Source organism: Malurus melanocephalus, unplaced genomic scaffold, assembly GCF_030028575.1.
Source record: "Malurus melanocephalus ecotype Western Australia unplaced genomic scaffold, MMel_1.1 scaffold_200, whole genome shotgun sequence".
Taxonomy (NCBI): domain Eukaryota; kingdom Metazoa; phylum Chordata; class Aves; order Passeriformes; family Maluridae; genus Malurus; species Malurus melanocephalus.
Window position 1 is genome coordinate 543,080 of NW_026623432.1, and position 23,698 is coordinate 566,777.

General features: G+C 36.7%; 2 protein-coding genes across 2 annotated transcripts in view; both read left to right on the top strand.

Moving 5' to 3' along the window:
- LOC130577877 (neuropilin and tolloid-like protein 1) overlaps positions 1-7,910 on the top strand; it is a 33,736-nt gene extending 25,826 nt beyond the window's left edge. Inside the window, exons 5-6 of the mRNA XM_057373507.1 lie at positions 7,749-7,794; positions 7,904-7,910. Of these exons, the coding sequence (XP_057229490.1) occupies positions 7,749-7,794; positions 7,904-7,910 (53 nt within the window). The remainder of the gene's footprint in view (positions 1-7,748; positions 7,795-7,903) is intronic.
- The window catches only part of LOC130577880 (neuropilin and tolloid-like protein 1), a 29,601-nt gene continuing 13,783 nt past the window's right edge, over positions 7,881-23,698 (top strand). The window contains exons 1-2 of the mRNA XM_057373511.1: positions 7,881-8,031; positions 19,579-19,807. Coding sequence (XP_057229494.1) covers positions 7,918-8,031; positions 19,579-19,807 — 343 coding nt within the window. The 5' untranslated portion in view covers positions 7,881-7,917. The remainder of the gene's footprint in view (positions 8,032-19,578; positions 19,808-23,698) is intronic.

The following is a 23,698-nucleotide window of genomic DNA, read 5'->3' on the forward strand; positions in this document are numbered from 1 at the left end:
CTGAAAGGACAGTTTCTAGCCAGAAAACCTCCTAAGGGTAGCAGAAGAAGGAAAGATCTGGTGTTACTGAAATTGATACTGCTGTGAATTCTAAAATGACAGGACAGAAGACTTACTTTGCCCACAGTTCTTTTTGGGACTCGCTGTTGGTATGCCTTCCTCAGCAATTCATTGGGCTGTGTGACTTTTATAATTCCCCTTTTTGTTCACTGAAAGTGTCTGTGGWGAGCAAATATAATCACAATTGGAGATGACAATTGGGTTTAAAAAATTAGTTTCACTTTTCCTTTGATATCTGCTAGGGCTTTTTTTTTCTTCCTGTTTTTTACTTTAGTAAGAGAACATTCAGGTTCCAGTGGGTATGAAAACCTASATTTTTTTCCTTTTGATCCTAAACACCAGCAGATTTCTATTTTGGATATAGAATACATTTTAAAAAAATCCTGTGACATKGACTTTTTGAATCATACAATGACTTTGTTATAGGAGAGTACTAGAACATAATTCATCCAATAACTTCCGAAAATCTAGCAGTTACACAGTAAACTAATGAATGGGGTTTTTTTTGGCCTGTGACTGTTTCACTTGTTTCTACTCTAAGAATCTTATTTTCTGGAGCATTTCATCTGTTTCATCTCCTTCTGATATGTGGCCAAATGATTAGGCAAGAAGTTGTTTTACAAACACAATCCATGTGTTTGACATGATTCTTCACTTTAGCAAAAGACCACCTGGTGCTTTGCTAGGCTGTAAGAATAAAATATTTGGAGACAGTGCAAGAATTCTGTTGATAAAGTGGAAAGTGATCTATTCACCTGTAGAAACTAGAGGAGATATTTGAGTTTCTCATTTGACGTGCAGTTATCTTCAAAAAGATGTCATCACTGGTGTGGCCAGCTGCAGCAGGAGAATATTARTAGTGTGTAACACTATGTTGTATTTATTTTTCAATTGGAAATGTGTCATAATGCATGGGGAGCTCGAGGTTGCACTGTTCTGTTTGAAGTAGCACAAGTTGGTCATACTCTGTTGGCTACAAAAGCTCAAAAAGTTGTAGCTATTCAAAAGAAAACTACAATGAATTCATTCATTTTGTTGAATGTTCCTAGGTAAAACTAGGAGAAAACATTTCTCCTGTGAAATAACAACGAAGGCTATTTTAAATCACAAAGTTATTCTCCAAAGATCCTTCTGTGCTGAGAAATCCACCCTATGGGCTGATACAGCATGAATATCCTGAAAAAGATGTGCAGATTCTGCACTCAGTGGTAGCAAGCAGTAACCAATATGTTCAATTACTTCTGCAGAAGTAATGCCTGGTAATCAGCTGAGGCTAAACCCTCTGGCTCGTTTTTCCCCTAGTCCTCTGCTATGAACTTCAGGTGTTATTTCCTTGGACTGGGCTAGGAGTCATCTATGAGAAAACAATGAGACAAATCCTGAACCTTTAGTAGAATTGTGCTGAAATTGCATGACTAGGAATACCTAGAATTCAATATTATTCAGGAAAAGCACCGTAGCATTGCACATGTCTATTCCTAGCCCATCCCAGAGACCATTAGTCAATTCCAGGGAACCTCTGGGATATTATCTTGGGGAGACACAGACAAGGTKCTGCCCTTGACTGATGGTCAGTCCTGGTGGTCAAGTCAGCTGGRCTGTCACAGCCAGGCTGCATTACTCAGATAAAGTGGGCTCCTGAGCTCGTTCACTCTTGTTTCAGTATTTTTGGACAACCGGCAGATCAGGGTAGATGCAGCCCTTGAAATATTCATCATAGGATCATTTTTCTCCCTGCATTTCCTCACACAGTGCGCTACATAAAGGGAATATAATGCCTAATTGGAGCACTCCGCTGCTAGTGCAAATATTTAACATAATAAAAATTATCTGCCAAGTAATCCCACACAYAGCAAGGCTTCAGGGCTTCCTCTTTTCACTCACCAACCTGAGTATGACACTGTTGCCCGTTCTGGCTCTGCTTTGTCACGAGGTCACATCCAAGAAGCACTTCTCACTTCTGGGATTTAGAAGCACGTATCAAACAGGTCAAACACCATTTGAGGATGAGACCCAGAGTCTCATGAGACCTTTTGCTTTCTGACATGGTTCCCACACATGCAAAATTTACACTGGGGAAGGACCTTACTCTAAAGGATTTGTAGAAAAGAAAATGGAAGCAAGCAGGCTAAAATCTCAAAGTCTGTCATTGTGTKCATGAAAAGAGAAATTTAACTGCAACTTCTGTTTACATCTGCTCTGTTTCAGTGGRATTCATTCAGGTGCTTCTTGTCTGTTCAGTTTGACCAACCTTAGCAAGAAATTATGCAAAGACATGGATTTTCTATTTTTTTTTTTTAAATTTTCTAACGATACCACCTTTTTATTTCCAAATAGATGTCAAAGAAACAAAGAAGCTTACTTTAGGTGCACAAAATTCCAACTGTTGCTAAAGCTTACAGTATATCTAATTTTACTGAGGTCACCATAGCAGTACAGTTTGTAAATCACTATCTATATGAATCACACTGTATAAAAAAATTTGCTTGTGAGTATGAGCTCAGACTAGAAAAGTGAGAAAAGAAAGAAAAATACAAYAAAGAAGATATTGCAGAAATCAAACTTTTGGGTGCTGGTTTATGTTATTTCAACAAAATTTGTCTTCATGTGAGGTTTTTTTCTGATTTGATGGCAGGTAGATCTTCAAGGTGAAATAGCAGGAGTCATATTCACTGCCACATTTGCACTTAGCAGCTCTGAGTTTTATCATGACTCTGCTAAGAAGTGAAATATTTGAGAAGCATTTTTTTTTTATTATAAATATGTAGCCTCAAAAAGAGCTGCACTTGCTGTCCTTAAAAGAAAGAACATAAAAAATAAAGAGCAAATATAGCATGTAATATTGCCAACAATAATTAATACAGAACTTTTTCACTGTGTCTAGCAAACTATAGGCTTTCTTTGAAGACTTATTATATCATTAGTACAAATATAGACATATATATGGAAGTTTCAAGAAGACTAAAAATATGAAAAGACTCATCAGAACAAATTTCATTTTGGGCTAATGAGAAAATAATTTGTGGATTTTTGCACAGTTATTTAATTTTGTATTGTTTTTCTCCTTATTAGTTTTTCTTACTCCCCCCATCAGAATAGCTGTCCCCTTTGAGTATCATATAAAAAATATTTACTTATGGAAACTATTTTAGAACTACTTTAGTGATTCTTTGAAAAGATTTTTATGCTTTTAAAATCTCTTGGCCATCTTCTTCCAATACTTTATTACCAAATACTATCAGGTAATCCCTTAGAATAACTGTGTTTTTTCTGTACTGAGTTCTGCAATCTCTGCTTTTGTAGAGAAATATACGTCACCCCTCAAAAGGGTAGGACTGGTTTAGGGTCCCAGAAATCATTATAAAAGAACCTGACTTAGTAAAYTTGAAGATAAATAATGACTTGCTGAATAGTGAAAATCTCATACTTTTCTATGAGTATTTACATGCAAAATCAGGTCACAAATAAGTTCTGACAGAGAAGCATGTGCATGTGTTAAAATTTCTTAAGTCTTGGTAGAATTTGAATACATATTTCTAGTCAGAGAAATGAAAAGATATTATCTACAGCTGTCTGAGCAGTGAGTAATAGCAGACAGCTTCCTACTTCTCATTAGGAAATATGGCTTCAACTTRTGACTACTTTTTGTATGTAGTCCATTAAAAAGGAGATTCTTGTATTCACAAACCACAAAAAACCTCCTTACATTTCAAACATCAATCCTTTGTAATGTGTGGTTTATTATAATAGTTCAGATAATTCCTCCACATCTCATTTATAGAAGAAAATAGTGAAAAATGCCTCAAAAATTATTCAGCACCAGAATTTTGTATTTCATGTTTCCTTCATCTTGACTATTAATCATACAGCTAATGTTCACGTATTTTACCATATAATTGTACTTCAGATATTAAAAAGAAATTGTGTAATTAAATATAATGTAGTCCAGATATGCTCMGGAACACATAAACTCAATCATCCAWTTTTTTAAAAGAGGTATTAAAATGTTGACTTAAATATTTTGGCTTCCAAGAATGAGATATCTATTATTTTTTATCGGTGAAAGCAATAGGTTTGAAGTTGGCAGAGTAAGAAAGTACCCAAATTAACTTTACATGAAAAGCTAAGGAAAGATGAATAAAATATGCAAGGTGTAATTACAAATTTTACATTTTTAAGAGAGAAAACATTCTAATTTTTCCGTATTACAACATTACTTAAAAAAATCTTGTGCAATATGTCTTTGAAGACAAGTATAATGGTCTTTATAACTGTGARTTTTTTTACTCAAAGTGTGATCTTTTAAAATTGATTTGCAATAATATACCAGCAGAACATCTTGTTGCTGGTAATTAGTTTGAACTTTATGCATCTTCCCTGTGTCTTACAGAAATTATTCAAGTGGTGTCATTTTAAACAATTTAACTTCCTGTGCAAATGACACRGAGTGAGAGGTTGCATGCAAACGTGAATGTATAACTGGGTAAATGTGCTTCTGTGTGGATTTACCTCAGCAGGGCAGTCACAAAAAATGCTGCAGTGTACTTGTAAGCAAGGTCATTTACATACTTTTTGAAGACTTAATCTAGTCAATGTGCAATGACTTTTAAYTTTACAATTGTCTTTATTTCTTGAGATTTTTGAGCAATTAGATGTCCTAACTCCTCACAATTGTCCTGTTCTTGCATGTAAATTCCATGCTTGTCAGCTGCTTAGAAGAGCCAGATTTTTTTTTGCATGGAACAATGAAATGAAAAGTACAGAAATGTAGCCTGGTTTCCATGAGAAATATAGATTCCAGAGCCAGCATCCAAAATCCTTAAAGTCTTYTGTGAAGACCTAGTGGAGCTTTTTGAAACCAGACTTGAATATTTCAGATTCCTCCCAGTCAGATGTATATGTTCCTGCGACTCAAAGCAAATACCACAAAACCAAGTCTRCATTGTGATAGAGATTTGTCTAACTTCTGCTGCCACCTCAGAGAATAGATCTACTCTTTTGACTGGTTATTTCACTACTACCCAATTCAGTTGTTTAGTTATTACAGAATCAGAGGATCAGAAAATGGCTGTTTCAGAAGGCACCTCTGGTGGTCACCTTATCCAACCCACTTTTCAAGCAGGGTCACCTAGAGCTGCTTGCCTAGGACTGTGTCTACACASCAATTAAATATCTCCAAGGAGAGAGCTCCTCAGCCTCTCAGCTCCTTGCTGTTCCTCAGTCACCCTCATACTGSGGAAGTGTTTCCTGATATTTATTTGGAACATTCTGGCATTCAGTGTGTGCTCATTGCCTCTTGTTCTGTCACTGGATACCACTGAAAAGAGCCTGGMTCCATCCTCTTTTCACCYTACTATCAGATTTTATGTACATTGGTARGATCACCTCTGTCCATTCTCTTCTCCAGTCCCAGCTCTATCAGCYTTTCCTCATATGACCCTTAAAAAAATTCATGACCCTTTGCTGAACTGTCTCCAGCAGCTCCATGTTGTTTCTTATTTTGTCTCCCATTTTTGTCTCTCCTTATGGGTGATCCATCTGTTTTTCACAGAAAAGTCTTCCTGTCTTGGGTGTTTTCATCAGTCTGTTGGAAGATCAGCCAGTCAGTGTTTATATAACATTAATGTTCTGGTTCAGCCAGACTGAGAATAACCATCTGATTGAATTACATACAGAAGAGCTGCTGAAACCTAATCTATTTAATGGTAGACTATTTAAAAAGCAAATATTTGCTAGGCAAACATGCTTAAACATGGCTGAATTTTAAGCATCTGTGATAATACCTTATTTATAGATTTTGTTTTTATTATAGTTGTATTGGTATAATAGCAATATTTAATGAGGGGTTACCACCTCAGGTRGTGCAGATTTTATTTTCCTTTCACTCTTGAAGTGTTGAAAACCTGAAAATAAATGATTTTTTAGAACTGAGCAGATCTACCATATTTCTAGAATGTTAACAGATTGTGCACTTCTGTGTGCGTTGTTACCCACATTGCTGTATTTTTAAAAGAGAAGATGCTTTCAGAGTTATTTTGTGGGTCAAATTGTATGGTCTAGATTGTATTTCAGCGTGGATTCTTGCTACTAACCTTGATTTATGTGAAAAGTCTTTCATCAGGGGAAAATTCTGCCAGGACCTTTTCGCCTTCTTTTCTCCTCTGTACTTATGGTGGTGGAGTGTTTTCAGTAAATAAGAGTGATCCTTGCAAACTCAGCTAAAGGAAGAAATGCAATTGTTACATTATAGTTGGGATGTTAATTTGAACCATAATTAGAAGTAGATTTTTTTTTTTAAGTGTCTCACTTTAAGAGCTAGATATCAACATCCTAGTACATTAGCTGAAATATTTGATTCTATTGGTTGGTTATCATATCTATCTACTGCTTACTCTGATACCTTTGCAGTCCTGTAGGTTCATGAGTATTTACTMATTTTTATTATGCAACTTTAAAATAAATTTGGGAAGAACAAGAGCAGCCTGGTTATYGAGGGGAAATTTAAAAAGTGATTTTACAATCTCAGTTTTTGAAGTCAACACACTGCGACTGTTCAGGTTAAAATGGCTGATCTTGCTTATAAAGCCCTAGAATTTTTCATTATATTATCTGGTTATGATTCTTACTGTTCTTAATTGACTAAGGCTGTAGGGAAACAACAATTTTGGTGGGTTAGTTGTGGGTTTGGATTTTTTTTTTTTTTCATTTTTTCAGATACATCTCTTTCTTCCAAACTTTCTGGGGTTTTTTATAGTTCTTTCTACACTGACTGAATTCTAAAACAAGATCAGTTCCATAAGTAAATGAGAAAAACTGTGCACAACTTTCACTTTAGGTAGAAAAGCAGTGCAAATGATAGAAATTTCCCAGAGAAAACCAGTCTATTCTAAGAAATCATGTGCTAAAATGCTTTAGTCTCTCGTATTTCTGTTTTTGGACAGTATGTTCAAACTGAGCCAAATTTTGTGAAATGCTGATTTGTCTATGGATAGTTGTCTATTGAAGCAAAGGCCTAAGACCAAACTCATTTCATCTCTGTATTATACCTGACTATAAAAGCATGATACAAACCCTCTCAGATAGTAAATGCCATCATGTTTATCTGATAGAAAGTAGCACATGTATTAGACTTWTTATCTTGCTAGTACAAKAWMWYYTSWKAKWRWWWYTYWYRSWRTWTTTTTTTCTAGTAAGACCAAATGTATGCTTCTGACAAAGAAAGCGTCTCCTCTTGGTCAATAGTGATGGCAGAAAATTTTCATAAACACAGAATTAAGTTYAGATTTCTCTAGTTAAGTTGAGTGTTATACTGCAAAATGCAAAATATGCAAAAAAGGTTCTGAATGGATCTGTAAATATATCCTCTTTCATTAGGCTGATGTATTAAAAGATCATGTGGTTAGCTGTGTGATGTTCTCGCTTGCTAATGTATGCAGAAATATTTTTGTACCCTTTTGAAAGAGAGACAGAGAAAAGCAGGATTTCATAATAGAAAAAAATAACTTTGTATGACAGTATCAATAATTTCTGCATTAATAATTATTGTGTTGCCATAGTTTTGAAACATTTCTCAATTCCAAGAAAAATATATATAATTATATAACTAAAGTGCATTGTAAAATTTGAGCATATTGACATAACATCCTAGATACTGAACAAAACTAAATTTATCTTTCTCTGTTTTTAAGATCCAGATTTTAAGGACCTTGGCGTTTTGAARCCATTGCCAGGTTGGTATGTTGTTTTAGAGTTTTTCCCTAATTTGGAGGCCTTTATACTCTGCTGTAGAAAACATTTTTGTTTGCTGTTCAGGTTTCATTTTTTCTGGTGTTTTGTTATTCAGTTTGTGAGTTTGAGATGGGAGGACCTGAAGGAATTGTGGAATCTGTACAAATTGTTAAAGAAGGAAAAGCTTCTGAAACTGAAGCAGTAGACTGTAAATGGTACATCCGAGCACCACCCCGATCCAAGGTCAGTCCTTCATCCACTTGCTGATTTGCCATTTAATTTAAGAAATTGACTTTTCTAATATATTGTGCATTTCTTGGTACAGTCAGATCTCATTTAATAACTTTACAGCTTGAACTGTAAACTATTTTTTTCCTTCTACTGTGGAAGGGTAATTTGTCATCTCAGCCAAAATAACCACCTTTCTTCATAAATGATGATTTGGGCAGTGCTAATGTGCTTTTTGTGCCATAAGTGATTTTCTTAAATTCAKCTTTAATTTTGCTCATGTTTTTAAAGAATCAGTGTGTTTTCTTAAGTGAGAAGTAATCATATAATTTTAATTTTCAATATATTTCAAATACCTAACATAGAGACTACTAAGGGAACACTGCTGGCTCCCTAAGSTCATCATTGTTTCTCATCTGGGAACTGTGAAAATGGACCCAAGGTAAATTCATGTTCCTTCCTATGAAGCCTTTAGTTCCTTTGGTTTAGAGCCGCAGACAAAAAGAGTCTTCTCATATCTTTTCCTCCACAGTCAGCAAGCCAGGGCTTTGTAAGRAACATGAGAGGGCTGCAATGGATTTAAAAATACTTTTCTTGGATTCCCCTTGATTTTCYCTCTTATCCATAACTTATCAGCTATGATATGCATTAATTGTTGCTGGCTATGCTACCACTCCTCCCCTCTTTGCAACAGGAACAGCTTTGAGCCTCCCACCTAGTTTCATTTGCTGCCTGAAAGACACCCCACAGTATACTTTTTCTAGCTATCTTTTATTGGACAGGAAAGGTTTTAGAAGGTAGAATTTAAATAGGCACTACTCTCTGCCGTCTTTAAACAGACAAGGGTTTTTTTGTAAAATCTCAGTGGGGAGACTGTATTGAATATGTAATTGTTTCATCATCAGTATGACACGTGGATGAATGCTGAAGGGTTCTCTTCAGGAAAGGTTTTCAGAAGAGAAAAAGTCATTACTATCAGCATTTTTCTATTGGGAAAGTTTAGGAGAAGAGTTGGCTCATAATGACTACAGATAAATTATTTCCAGAATATACTCTAGTCATAACATTTTTAATTTTTGGATAAAATTAATATTGATAGGGTTTTCAATTAAGTAGATGAGCTTTTCACTTTGCTACACTAAGTATGATRTGAGATGATTGGACTGATGAATAATTATCCCATGTGTTAAATGCAATTTGTATTCAATCAGGACAAATCCTTGTATCTATAAAAGCTTCGAGAAGAACAGATGGAGAGCAGCCCTTCCTGAGAAGTGTTTGGGAGTGTTGGTGTGTGAGAGGCTGGACATTCCCCAGAAATATGCACTCGCAGCCCAGAAAGCCAAATGCATCCTGGGCTGCATCAAAAGTAGCGTGACCAGCAGGGCGAGGGAGAGGATTCAGCTCCTTGGCTCTGCTCTGGTGAGACCCCAGTGYGGTGCTGAGTCCAGCTCTGGGGTCCTCAGCATAGAAAATACTGTTGGAGCAGATACAGAGGAGGGCCACAAAAATAGTGAAAGGAATGGAGAACCTTCCAGGGAGGAAAAGMGGAGAGGAAATGTTGTTCAGTCCAGAGAAGAGAGAGCTCTGGGGAGAACTTAGAGCAGCCTTCCAGTACTTAAAGGGAGCCTGTGAGAAAAAAGGGGATGAATGTTTTTTCAGCAACAAAGGGTAAGACAAGAGGGTAGATTTAGACTGTATATGAGGAAGACATTTTTACAATGAGGCTGGTGAAACACTGGATCATGTTGCTCAGAGAGGTGGTCGATGACCATTTCCCTGGTAACATTCAAGGCCAGATTGGACGGGACTCTGAACAACAGGATTTAGTTGAAGACATCATTTCTCATGGCAGGGGAGTTGGACTAGATGACCTTTTTATGTCCCTTCAAACTCAAATTATTCAATGATTTATTTAGGTATTAGTAGAAAGAAAACAGACTAACACTGATTATTTGGAATTGTATGTATTAGAACCAGTACAATTAATTATGCCAATAACATTTCTCTATAGTCTTAATTTAAGTTTGGGGTTGGTTGATTAGATAATGTCAYGATGATGTTCTTACTTGGTCTAACTCTATAGTTCCATATGATTCAAGGCTCTGCTAAAAATCCTAAATTTACTTACCTGTACTCTTTATCCACACTTCAGTTCTGATGTAAAACTCCAATCTGGGTATTTACATAACTGTAAGTACAGTTATGTACTTACATAACTGTAAGTTATGTACATAAGTACAGTGATACTAACAGTACCACTGTTAGTAGAGGGCTAAATATTAAAGTTCATTAATTCTTCATAAACCTCCATACCTGTATTTAGTTGTGTTGCATTCCAAGAAGCATATGCTAACTGAATGGCTTCTGGAAGGAAGGGCAACAAGAAAGTTTTAGAAAAATTGAAGTAATACTAAATGTTATTTAATGTCACCTAGAACACTTGGTGAAGGAGTGTAATATAATATAATATAATATAAGGTTTTTACAAGGAAAAATGAAAGCTATTATACCCATGTCTGTCTCAGGGTCCTGCACCGTAATAGAAGGTTTCAGGTTACATCAAAGGAAGAAAAATTCAAATATCAGCGAGGGGATTATGAGTGCTTAGTTGAGAAAGTTTGTTCAGCTGGCATTGTTAGCCATCTGAAAGTGCGGGTTAGATAACAACCTGTGAAAAACGAGAGAAACATTAATAATGCTAAATGTAGGCAGAGGACTGGGCTGGGTCATCTCTTGATGGATCCTGCTGCTTCCGTTTTACAGAATCATCTGGGTGGAGAGATTGAGCAATATAAAAATATATAAATTAGTGTTTCCTWACACAGAGTTGAAAGGTTTCACAGCAAGCTAGGAAAAAAAAAAAAAAGATTTTTCAGGCCTAGATCCATCTTTGAGGGGTAAGTCCAGTTTAGAATTTGAACTTAGTGTGGTTTTCAAACAGATATATTTTAATACACACTGACAAGTATATAAATGCATAGATGCCTACACAGTTATAGTTTCAACATACTGGGACAAGATGAAAAACATACAGATACTAAGGAAGGAAAAAGTGGATAATTTTTAGAAACTTGTACAAAGTAAGATTTATGATAAGATTGTTTATAGATCKGATTCCATTGAACTGGAATCTACTGTCTATGTTTTACAGTCAGCTTCCTTTGTCCTTATCTAACCTTGAATTCATGACATATTCAGTACAATTATTTAGTGACATCATTTTAATTTATGTCAGCTTGYACCTATGAAAACAAGCTCTCCTGCTAAGAACAGTGAGAACTCAGCAGTCATCTTTAAATCCACATGTTCTTGTACTCTGGGCTGCACAGTTTGTTACTGGGAATTATGCCTAAAAGTCAAGTGTTTCTCAGAGAGAGTTTGGGTTGGACTTTTTCATCTTTAGTTTCTTAATTAAGCTGTGCCAGGATGTGGGTTGCTTGCAATTTCATTTGGCGTAAGCTCATCCAATCTAAACTGTCTGCAGAAGCAAGAYTCAGGTCCTTCCCTTGGTTTCCAATTCCAAACTCAAGCCAAGTCTGAGCTCAATATATGAGCAATGAGATCAGCAAGGAAGCGTGTACTTGAGGTCTTTAAGCTCGAGCTTTAAACTGACAGTCTGGATCTAATGCTTGCATCCTCAGTGAGCTGGAATGGGACAGAGAGCAGAAAATTTGCTGCACACACTTAAATCAGCTATCACTGATTACCTTATATCACAGAGAGAGAGAGAGAGAGAGAGAGAGAGAGAGAGGGAGAGGGAGAGGGAAATAAAACTGAAAACGCATATAGAGCTCAAACTTTTTCTAAGTGCAGAAGACAGCAGAAGGCAGTTTGAACACAACTTCAATCTATATGCAGACCTGGAGTCTTATACTTGAAAGTGAGTAGTTGAAAAATCTGTGTTTCTTGTAATCATTCAAAGTCAGTTCCTGCTGAGTAAGATRGCTGCGAATTTTGAATAGACTAAGACTGGTGGTCCTTCATGCAGAATGTGATTTCAATTAGTAGTCAGGGCAAGAATGGAAAATTAAGAAGAGAGTTGCTGACTGAAAGTGCTAACCTACCCAGAACGGTAAAGTTCTGGATGAACTTCCTTATCTGAAAATTCCTCAGTGAGGAACAAAGCCCAAAGAAGGAAGTGTATGAGCTTATTGCACAGGAATTTGAAAAAAATCGGAGATATCCTTGGCTACAAGTGGAGGATAAGTAAATATTTGGTATTTAGGAATAGAAAATTGGAAGGTGAAAAGAGTTATAGTTTTCTTACTTTCTGTTGAGGGTGAAGTGTTGGAGGGATAACAAGTGTTTTTCTATGTTGGATGTGTTAGCAGTTTGACAAGGCCCCCCACGAAGATGCTCTCCCTTTGGTGGGTAACTTTCTCAGCAAGGTACCTTTGTATCATGCTTGTTCTTTGAGAAGCTCTGTAGAAAAAAATAAAACTACAGAATTTGATACCTAGAGTAATAAAACATTAATAAATATTATATTCTGATGCTGGTGAAGAAAATAGCAAGCAGTGCTAGAAAAAGCACTATTATCAGGAGCTCTGGGAACCTCAGAAAACAGCATCGAAACAAGAATAAATTTGAATGTAGTCCAGTGGAAATAATCTAATTTGAAGGAATAMAGTACATTTAGACTGAGCAAATAGAGGGAGTACCCTCTTCTTTTGCACCATGAGAAAGAAAATGAAGTCACGAGGTAATTAAGCAAAGGGATGTCTGTTTCTGTTGTCCCACCTAAAYATGATATTGGACAAAGGTTATAGGATGCAAGACTTCACACAAAGGATTGAGAAATCCAGAGTAACAATTAACAAGTACCTGGCTTTGGCATATCATGGCAGCATCCTTAACCCATGGCTGCCGGTGAGTGGCTGTGTCTGTTTGAAGCAGAGCTATTGGGGAGCAGTGGGAGCAGGACACACAAGGAGGGAGCAGGATGGGGGAGCCCACAGCTCCAGGACATGTCTGAGGAGATTTGGACAGGCCTGGCCATGGTGGCTGGGGTGTCATGGTCTTGCTTGGGCAGGGGGCTGGCCCAAGCTGGCAGCGTGGCAATGGACAAGGCTGGGGTGCTGAGGAATGAGGCTGGGAGCGAGGCAGCGTGACCCAGCATAACCAAGACACTTGCATGTTTACAAAGGATAAAAATGCTGCTGCCTGGCACCCTCCTGCCCAAAGGGAGAGATGACACTTCTGGTTCCAAGAGCCTGACTTCATATTGAGAGGAGTCTGGAGGGAGACTGAGTTGTTGGACGTGCATTTCCTGGACAKTTAGCAGCAAACACGAGGTGAAGTGATTCCGGAGCTATGAGTGGGTCTGTTTTAACTGATCTGACAAAACCAAAATATTTTCTGCTCTCCCATGTGAAGTGAAAATTTGTGCTCGCAGATGCGACTGGTGAGAAAAGCAGTTTAAGCTGTGTAGCACTGGCAGACTAACATACCTCTAATTTTTGGAGACTTTTTAATCAGATGTAGAAGAGAAGCTTTAAGTAGGGCACTAAAATTTAATAGGAGCCATTTGAGTGGTGATTCTTGAAACGTTAGAGAAAAATAAAATTTAAAGGCTGAATAGCCTAACAGCCAAAGACACTTTTACAAGCTTCAGATGCTCTCTGTCTCTGAAGAAGCTCTGAAGCTTACTGACACCCAAAAAATGTCAATAATATTACGAATTAAAAAAGGCTCAGCATAGGTGCATATGTAAATATGTAATTATATATGTATATATGTATATATGTATATATGTATATATGTATATATGTATATATGTATATATGTGTGTATATATGGAACAAAGCGAATAAATTTCATTTTAAAAAGAAGAAAATATTGTTTACCTATGGTAAACTCTTAAAATCCATCATGTAAAACAGTTTTCTGAGGTGAAGGCACAAGGCCAGTCCATGGTTAGAATCATGTGCATCGTAGGTCTGCTAAGAAGGCATGTTAATGCAAATGCCAAAGTAATACTGTAAAACTCCCACTTTTAGGTTGCCATGAATCTGTTCCATTCAGGTACAGAAATATAACCAACCTCATTATCCTCAAAGCAAATAGCTATTAAGCTATTAAAAAAAGCTACAGAAGAAAGTAATACAATGTCTGTCAAAGGAAGCAGCAGAAGCAAGAGTTGATTTTGTTTTCAGTGCTAAAAAGCAGAACAGCACCAAGGAGCTGTAAATGTTGYTCACTTGTGAGCATTTTTGCATCGTACTAGAGAAAAATGAGAATGACTTGACAGAGTAAGTGTCAGATATTGGAGAGGCACAGAAGTTTGAAGAAACAAATAGGACAAAGCAAAGAAATCCAAAGAGCTTTACTCGCCTAGAAAAATGGTGTTCTGACATGTGAACCTTGGTTGTGAATCACAGGGTCTTAGAAGCAGCATATAAAGTTGTCATCTTTGACAGACAATATTCTCCAAGCTCCAGAAGAGAAGAAAATATGAGGTATGGAGTTCTCTGCACAGCATGGTCCCAGAATAGCAACAGGACGCCCAAAAAATTTGAAAAAAACCTAAAAAAAAACCCCCAAACAACAGAATAACAAACAAAAATCCAAACAGAGCATGTATTGTTAGCACTTCTGGATTGGAATAATGTTGATTGAAAAAAAGTTTATGATATTAGCAAGAGCAAAGGCCATTGCAGAAGACAAATTCAAGCATCATTAGTAATACGTTATTTAGGCTGGTGTACTTGGTGTCTGGTTGCCTTGAAGGAGATTAATTAGTGTTGCACAATCTACTTTAAAAACTGGGTTTCTCAGGCCTAAATACTGGAGGTATCATCTTGAAAGTACTTTGTTAATCACACAGAGACAAAGTGATGCAGAATAAAGCAGGTGCTGTAGCTGATCATTTAGCAATGGGGAAATTTAAGGCAGTCCTGTGATTACGGGTGAATTGACTGAACACAGAGGCTGAGTATGCAGAACCTGGACATTATGCTTGGATTAAGAAGAGGTTTTTCTTTTATGTCTAAATTACTTTTGGCAGCTGAACGATKGCTTTTTGTTTGTTTGGTTTGGTGTGAGAGGACTGAGTGTCTGTGCACATATATTAAGTCTGATATGCTGGGATATGGTTTGAAGCTTTTCCTGACTGGCCTGATCAATCATGTTGTCATCCTTAACCTTCAGTGATTGATTAAAAAGCAGAAAACATCAAAAGTGATTCACTATGAGCAGATTATAATCTGACCATTTTACTGTGGTGATATATTACTTGTAGTTCATAATAATTTYGGTTTTTCTTTCCTATTAGGTTCAGCCAGAAATTTCTGTTGCTTTCAAATTAAAAGACATAATAAAACTTACCCAGCATTACTATTTATTATTATTATTTATGGTGACAATACAAACCTTAAAGGTGACAAAAGAATTATTTAAAATGTAATGTGACTGAGGGTAAATTACATATGCCAAGGTTGCAGTGAGGCTTTATCGGTTTTGTAGCTAATGACATTGGCATTTACAATGACATCTCGAAACTCAGTAAATCTAATATTTGAGCAGCCTACTTTTCTAAGTAGTGTGGAGCTGATGATTTGAGGAAAGACTCTTATTAAAACTTTGTAGCAAAAATGTGAAAGAAGAAGATATGGTAGTTATGCTTCTTCTTTCAAATAAGATGTTCTCTTCAGCAAGAATGCCTCGATTATGTTAATRTAATGTGTCAGTATCTATGGAAATGTTCATTCCAAAAGCTCCTGTTGGCATCAATGAAAAAATGTTTAATGAAGGCAGATGGTGGTGTTTGAGTCTGTGACCTCTTTAGTTCATTTGCTTTCTTTCAGAAGAACAAAATTTCTTATCCACTGCTGATAGAAGTAATGGCTAAGATCTCTGTAAATGAAATAACTGGTAATATTGATAGTTTTCCTCTCACTTTCTGATTAATTTCTTTTAGTGACATCCACATACCAGTGAAAGWAATGAGAATATTGCCACTGATTTCAAAAAGCTATGTATAGGGAACATTTTGCATTAGATAAGAGTTTGTCATATAATCAGTTTTATTCTTTCCCTGGGGAACTCAATTTATTAGTCATTTTCTTCTGCCAGTGTGGGTCTTACAGCCAGTGACAGGAACAATGGCAAATATATAGCAATAAAACCATAAAAGTTGGCAGAGGCGTACAGATGCAATTAAATTATTCCAGCTCTTTAAAATAAAATCTGATCCAATATCAGGTTGTCAGTTTGTGTAATCAGTTTCCAGTTTTTAAAAATGCACTGCAGTCTTAAGCCAAAGGTCTGATCCAAACAGGTAGATTGAGAGATATTCACTGATTTCAGGGCATATTGTAGCAAGTCCTCCATGTTTTACATAAAGTTCTGGGAGTAGTCATCTGCAAAGGCAATTTTGAGAATGAAGCTCCAACTCACCTCAGAATATCAGGAAGTTATTTTCTCTAATTTATGAAGCTTCATGCCATTGGAAAAGGGGCATCTTTCTTTTAAAGGATAGACATATATTTTTAAGTCAAATATTTCTTTCCAGAGGTTCCACTACCTATTAAGTCTATTTATGTTATGGTGTTGGCTGAATTTCTCACATAGGGKAATGAACTCATATGACTGACAGAAGAATTCACTCTTGGGAAGAGCTGAAGGTGTTGGCTTCTTCRCTGAAAGACTCAAAGCAAAATGCTGAGTTATTATTCTCTTGATTCCTTTTCAGTATTTATGACTGCTATTCTAAGAAATATTTTACTATTTTATAAGAATAGTGTGCCTCTAGAAACTAGAGAATGTCAAATGATAAGCCCATAGAAATAAGATTTTGTCTSAACTGCTATACGAACAGTGTGTTTGAACAGATCAGTAATAATTAATGAATACTGGAAATTGGTGGGATAGCTGGTATTTTGTAACCACAGTGAGGATTAGCACACATTTCTTGTAAGATTGAAAACTCATAAAAATTATACCTCTATACTGAAATGGGATACTCTTTACAAGACATTATGTGCTTATATATATGTACATGCATACACTTGTGCATATAAATGCATCTATAAAAGACAGCAGGACAGAAATAAAGAACCTGTGAACAAATGTGAGAGGTCTTTCACCCAGCAGATATAGTTTTACTGTTGTTCTGCCATCAGATTAAGGTGATATTTTTTCTTGAGTAAATACAAGTTTTTTCTGATGAGGGGAATAGATAAAAATGTGAAGTGATGCATTGCACTATATCTTTGTGCTCTGTCATGTATATGTATATGTATATGTATATGTATATGTATATGTATATGTATATGTATATGTATATGTATATGCATGGCATATAAATATAAATGGTATAGGTATGGTGGGGATATATAGAGAGTGAAAGCAATGATTCATGACAATAGCATGTTGCAAACCTCTGTGAGACATCCATCTGTCACTTTTTGCCTCCTGGAAAGCACTCACATGTGTGCAATATTACATATAATCTGCTACAGGAGAGTGTCACTGCAGTACCTGTGGCAGGGCTGGCAAGCACAGAGGCACCTTTCTGTAGCACATTGYTTATGTTAACTGGGAAAAGAAAAGCAGGGGGCACATTTCATTCCCTAAGTTATGCTGAGATGGACTATGGGCTGTCTCAGCATCTTCCCAGGAAAGGCTGGCTGCCAGGGCTGCACAGGGACTGTTATCCCCTTGTCTGAGCAGGAGGATCCTGGAGCACAGAAGCAGCTCTCTGGTGTGTCCTGGCTATTGCCAGTTGCTGTGTGTTTGTAACAAGGCTCTGCCTCTTCCCAAATCTCCCTCCCTCAAGCRGGATCTTTTCCTATCAGCACAAGAGAGGGTATCATTCTGCTGCTTTACTGGGGCAGCCAGTAAATGAAGTTAAAAACAATGTAAAAAATATACCTTGATCTAAGATATTTCCATCTGAATATGTCTTTGTGTATTTCTGTCAACTGATCCATTTCGCAGAAACCATTACAAGCAGCTTTCTTAATTTATAGTATGTAAAACACAGGATACCTGGTGAAAGTAAAAAAAAAACAAAAAAACCGAAGCACCTGCTGCAATTTAATTCAAATATATTCCTCTGAATTCATCTGAAGGATGGAAATGATGGAATATGAGTAAGTAATCATTAACATGCAAGAATAGCATATTAAAAAAAAAAAAAGGTGTGGCAAGCAAAATGAAACTTAGTATACCTAATTTCATTTGCTAGTAAAAAATTTTCACAAATGTTCTCTTCAGAGAGACATTTATGCAAAACATAACAAGGAATGAAAATATACCATAACATGCTCCCTGAAAAGGCCCATTAAAAAATCTGAGTTGTTATTAAACTGTGGCAGACTTCTTAAGAGCACATAATTTTCAAACCATAAGAGCTTTAATGTATTAATGAGGTGAAATTATGAGTCTTGTTGCTATGCAGATGCAGAGAAGCTTATTAAACAGTTGTTCTATGCATATAAAAAAAAAAATACCTGAAGTCAATAAAATTGTTTGGAAATAAGTRTATTTGATGTCTAATACAGTAGGATTTCTTTTTTAGTTATTTTTTTTCAATTGAAGATGCACACAGCTTTATGCTGGGTATTTTTACTGCCTTTTCATACAATTTCTGCCCTAATTCACCTTTCTGTATTGTTCTCTTGAAGTTCCATGCGTACCCTCAGCAGTTTGATTATGTATCATGTATGTATTGAAAATATTACTTGCCCTCYCTGTGAATGGAATATTTGAAATTGTTTGTGCAGTCAGTTGCTTTTAAAATTGGTGGTTTTCCCTGTTAAAATCCATATACCCTTGAATATAAAATTATAGCCCTTTATCCTTACCCCTGCTTYTTTTTAGGCAGATTTAAACATTCTTCTGCAAATGACAATGTATCTATTACTTTATGAAACAACTCTTGTATGCAAGAGACATTTTCTAAAAAACTTTCTAGGTATCTAGGAGTTTCCACAAAATAKGCTTGATTTCAAGTCTGCTAAATTGTGAAAATGTATACCATAATGCTTTGTTTGGAAGAGCTGAGATGGTGACCAGATCCTTGAGGAAACATAAAAAGAATAATGACTGAGTTCTGCCTGGCTCTCAGTTTCTCACTTCCTGAATCAGCGTAGCAGGGACATATAAAGATGACAAGTATTGACTCTAGGGAGGGAGCAACAATGATTTGCCTTATTATTTCACATGTCAGTCGTAATACAGCAATATGTTGTGCCAAGAAATAAAAGAAAAAGTTCCTAGGTTATCTGTCCTTCAGATTGAAGAACCATTCTTCTGAAAAAAGGTACATATTTGGAAATTAGGACCTTACTATGAATAAGAACAAAGAAATATCTGGATCTTCTAATAGATTTTACTTTGAAGCAAGACAAAGTACCAGGAAGTACAAACAGGGCTCAGTTTGCATATTTATGCCCTTTTAAGGAAGTGCCCTATGGATCACCAGCTCCAGAAAAATTGTTTYGATGGGGGCATTCTGTACTTTCTCCTACAATGCAAAGCAAAGTTGCTTAATGTTTTTTTCAGTCMTTCTCAACTTTCTGTACATGTTGCCTTTGTTGTTTGATTGATTCATAGATCTACTTGCGATTCTTGGACTACGAGATGCAGAATTCCAACGAATGCAAAAGGAATTTTGTAGCAGTCTATGACGGAAGCAGCTCCGTGGAGGATTTGAAGGCAAAGTTCTGCAGCACTGTTGCTAATGATGTCATGCTGAGGACAGGTCTGGGTGTAATCCGCATGTGGGCAGATGAAGGCAGTCGAAACAGCCGATTCCAGATGCTCTTCACATCCTTCCAAGAACGTAAGACCCTAATCAATGCATCTGCCTTTCAGTTTGTTAAATGTTACCAATCCCCAAATCCGTTAATATTTTCTTCGTGCAGAGCAGTGACTGAAGTATGTTGCCAAACAAGCTATGTTCCAAATGTATTCAAAACAGTTTTTATTCCAAGCATTTGTAGTGAGTGATAATTCGTAATGCAGTAGACAGACCACAGGATTCAAAATCAAGAAAACAGGTACAAGTGGTTATGASCTGTCCAGTCATATAACTGTGACTTTTCTCTGATCCCCAAGCTACCATGTAAGTTTTTCCTTGCTTACAACATGGAAAATAATAGAGCTCCGAATGTTTTAATCGAGTATTATAATTTTCTCTGAATTTGATTTTTTAGGTCTTATTATGATTTACATTTGAAAAATACTTTATGATTATTTTATCACACATAGCGAGTGTTTCATATATCAATGAACATGTATGTCAGATACTGTTAAGCAATGAGTTTAGGGGTTTTTTTGCAGCAACATAAGCTTTCTAAAAGCTTTTCATATTCCAGTTAATATTCTCTTTATGTGCCTTACTTGCATTTATATTTTTATATGAATTCTGGACTTAGATAATGAGCAAAACAGCCTTTGAAAGAGGCAAAATATAGGTCTAGCCAATTTAAGAAAACAATCAAACCAATCACCAAAATCCCTCAACAAAACCCAACAATACCATTCACTGAAAATGATTGACCCAGGCAATCCTGTGAAAGACTTGTGAAAGATATAAATCTGTTTTTTTTTAATGGGAGTAATACATATTTGGCCTCTTGAGAAAGGTGCATATGCTTTTATTTTCAYGTGCTAGTTCATGTTAATTTTTAATGTTTTTTTGGTTTGTGCATTTTGTATCTGACAGAAAGATTTCTTTGTGGCTGTCAGTGGTTGGAATGAAGTCRCAACCTACCAAATACATTCTTCATCTGTATTCTGTGTGTGCATACCCTGCAATGAGGCAATGAGTCTCTGCTGAGAACAGCCTCCGTAATTCCTTAATTATGGCTCTGATTAAAAATTTCTGACAGTTTACATGCCTGAAACTGCATGCACCACTGTACTCTCACACTTGCARCCTCAGGTTGGATTATATTTTTCTTGCCTACAAATCAGGCCGGGGTCTAAAAGACACTGAGAACCCTTGTTTGAGATGATACTGCCCTTTTCTCATTTCTGCAACTGGAGATGTCTTGAATATTCAAGATCTGATTCACTTTTTTCACAAGGCATCTTGATCTGTTACCTTAGAAACAACTGCAAAGACACTGGAGGTTCACAGAATTTAAAGAACGGGAGAGTGTAGCACTATGATGACTAACTTGAAATGAAGGTTTGAATAAGTGCATGTTTKCAACGCTCTCCTATTTTAGAGGATAATAAGGGAAAATGTGGGATTTTTTTTTCTCTTACAGTATTCCTAATATATTTACCTGACATGCTACATCTTATGCGATACTCCTTTCTTGTAAGCAGATGATAGTTTATACTGAACCATATTCTGATTGGGAAATTCAAAATATGAACATGATGTGCTTTCTGTAAATTKAGTCTGAATTGTCATTGCTCACTAAAAGCTGAAAATCTATTAAAGGCTTAATTGTGCTTTGAAATATGTCTACACAGCCTGCTCATAAATAGTAGAATAAACTGCATGTGTGATTTTAGTGTTGGGAATTGACTTTAAAGATTTAAAGGTGATGCAGATGGTACTTTCTGTGTCTTGTCAGTTGTCCATAAGTGCTGCCCTATGCCACATACTGGTGCTGGCTGTCAGGAGTCAGCTAGAGCAGATGTCAGTGAGACACACTGTGAGACACAGCTCATGGCATGTAAACTGCAACTCTTTCAGCAGCGTGTGGGAATAATTAGATCATCTGCATGGAAGAGAAGGGATGTCAGACCTCATTCAGGGAGATGTGCATCAGGGAGCAGACACCTGTGTCTCTATTCAGGGACAAACTAAGAGGAAAAAATTCTATTTTGCTCATATAGAGAAGATAAAGGAACAAAATAGAAGATTTATGTTGCAGTTATGTGCATGGGAAAGAGTGACAAAGTAGAATTCCTGTATTTACTGTTCCTGTGGGAAGGACCAGGAGGTGTRATCTGTTGCTCCCCAAGTTCCTCTCCTTAATGTGATGTTTTCCCTTACACAAGGCTCTGTGTAGTGAAAGYGGTATTTTGTGGGAACAGGCTACTAAACCTGAACATTGTTTTCTTTCTGTGGGAGTTTGTTCAGTGTTAATTCTTGTTACAGAGCCATTTCCTGGGGACTTGACATTTGTGTAGAACAGAGAAATCTTACAGAGATTTCTTACATTATTATTTTYATGYRGCTCTAYCAGTGGGTTCCAAATACATTTGAAATGTATTTCTGTTTTTTGAAATGTATTCAGGCATGCATTTTTTATTGGCATCTAAAAAGTAGTCTTACAAGTTTCCAAACCTCTAGCAGTGATGCTTTCAGAGCAGCAGTGCTATAAATATGACTGAAGAAAAGGCATACAATGCATGAGGTTGTTCAATTTCTTRCGTGAAAATATTRTCATCAAAATMSTAGTTGAGCTCTAAGTAACACTTCYTAACTAGTTAATTCTTAATAGGTGATAATAGGTGATGATTTAGAACGATGATCTGATATTTCATTATCAACATAATTAGCTATTCCAACTGYCATTGTGGGGTTTGTCTGCTTATGTCCTTCCTTTTTTTAATCTTTGGAATATCTTCTAAGTATAATCATACTTTTATCCATGGGAGTCACTGTTTTTGTGAGATTTTAAATATCCAGTAAATTAATATAAGAATCAGAAAGGTAAACAAGAAGCTGGTATAATCAAAAGGTGTCTGTTCAGTTGGTAAGAAGACTTGAAAAATGAGTCTTTGTTTTCTCACCCACTGACTAACTGTTCATTTCATTTTCCGTGATTGAAGAGTGATCTCCAGCCTGATTAATGACAGACATGCTACACCTACAGCTTCTTCAAAGAGCTGCTCCTCAGCAGACACACCTACGCTTTAGCCTAAAAGCAGATTTGTAGAGCCAGGGCATACGGGATAAGAGGAAAAATCCTCTGTATGCCCAGCAGGCAAAATGTTCACTTCCTCACCTCTGACAGCTCTTTGGGCAGCATGGCTTCCTTCTGTGCCCATAACCCTGGACCAGAAATCCCAGACCAGAAAAACTTCACTCCTTCTCATATCTGTTAAAGCCCTTTGAGCAGTGTCTGTTTTTAGAGCCCTGTCACATGTGACTTTCCTAATGGAGCACAAGTTTCCATCACTCTTATTTTATTTTTATTAACAAAACCCATAATTGGATAGAAATCTAAGGCCATGTTTAGAACAGTRGTGTGTGGTTTGATCAAGTAACAGCACTCAAGTCCTTGTTTACAGAYTTGAAGGTGATCACCCAGCATGGGCAGCTCTTTATTGGGGAAGAAGGACTGCAGGTATGCAGGGCTAGGGACTGTGTTTTTCCTGAAAAAGGGAACAGCAAGGTGCCAAGTGCAACATGTGGAGAGGAAACATTCCTTTGCAAAGACCTATGAATGTAAAGAGATTGCAGCTTTGCTGGTTTTGCTCTCTGCTTCTACACTAATATATTAAAAAGTAGCCATTGGGATTGYCTCCACACTGGTGAGAACTCATCTGTGGTTTTCTCCCCCTCCATGCTGTTCGCAGCTGTCTGTCTCTATTGAAAAGCCCCCACTGGCTAAACATCCCAATGACTCTCTGACCCTACACAAAATAACTGTTTGGGGTGCCCAGAGTGTATAAACTGAGCACAGGCTGGAGCTCTGAGCTCATACTCCTGAGCTGCCGTTCTCTRGTGAGTTCGTATATCAAGAAAACCCCAAACAACAAA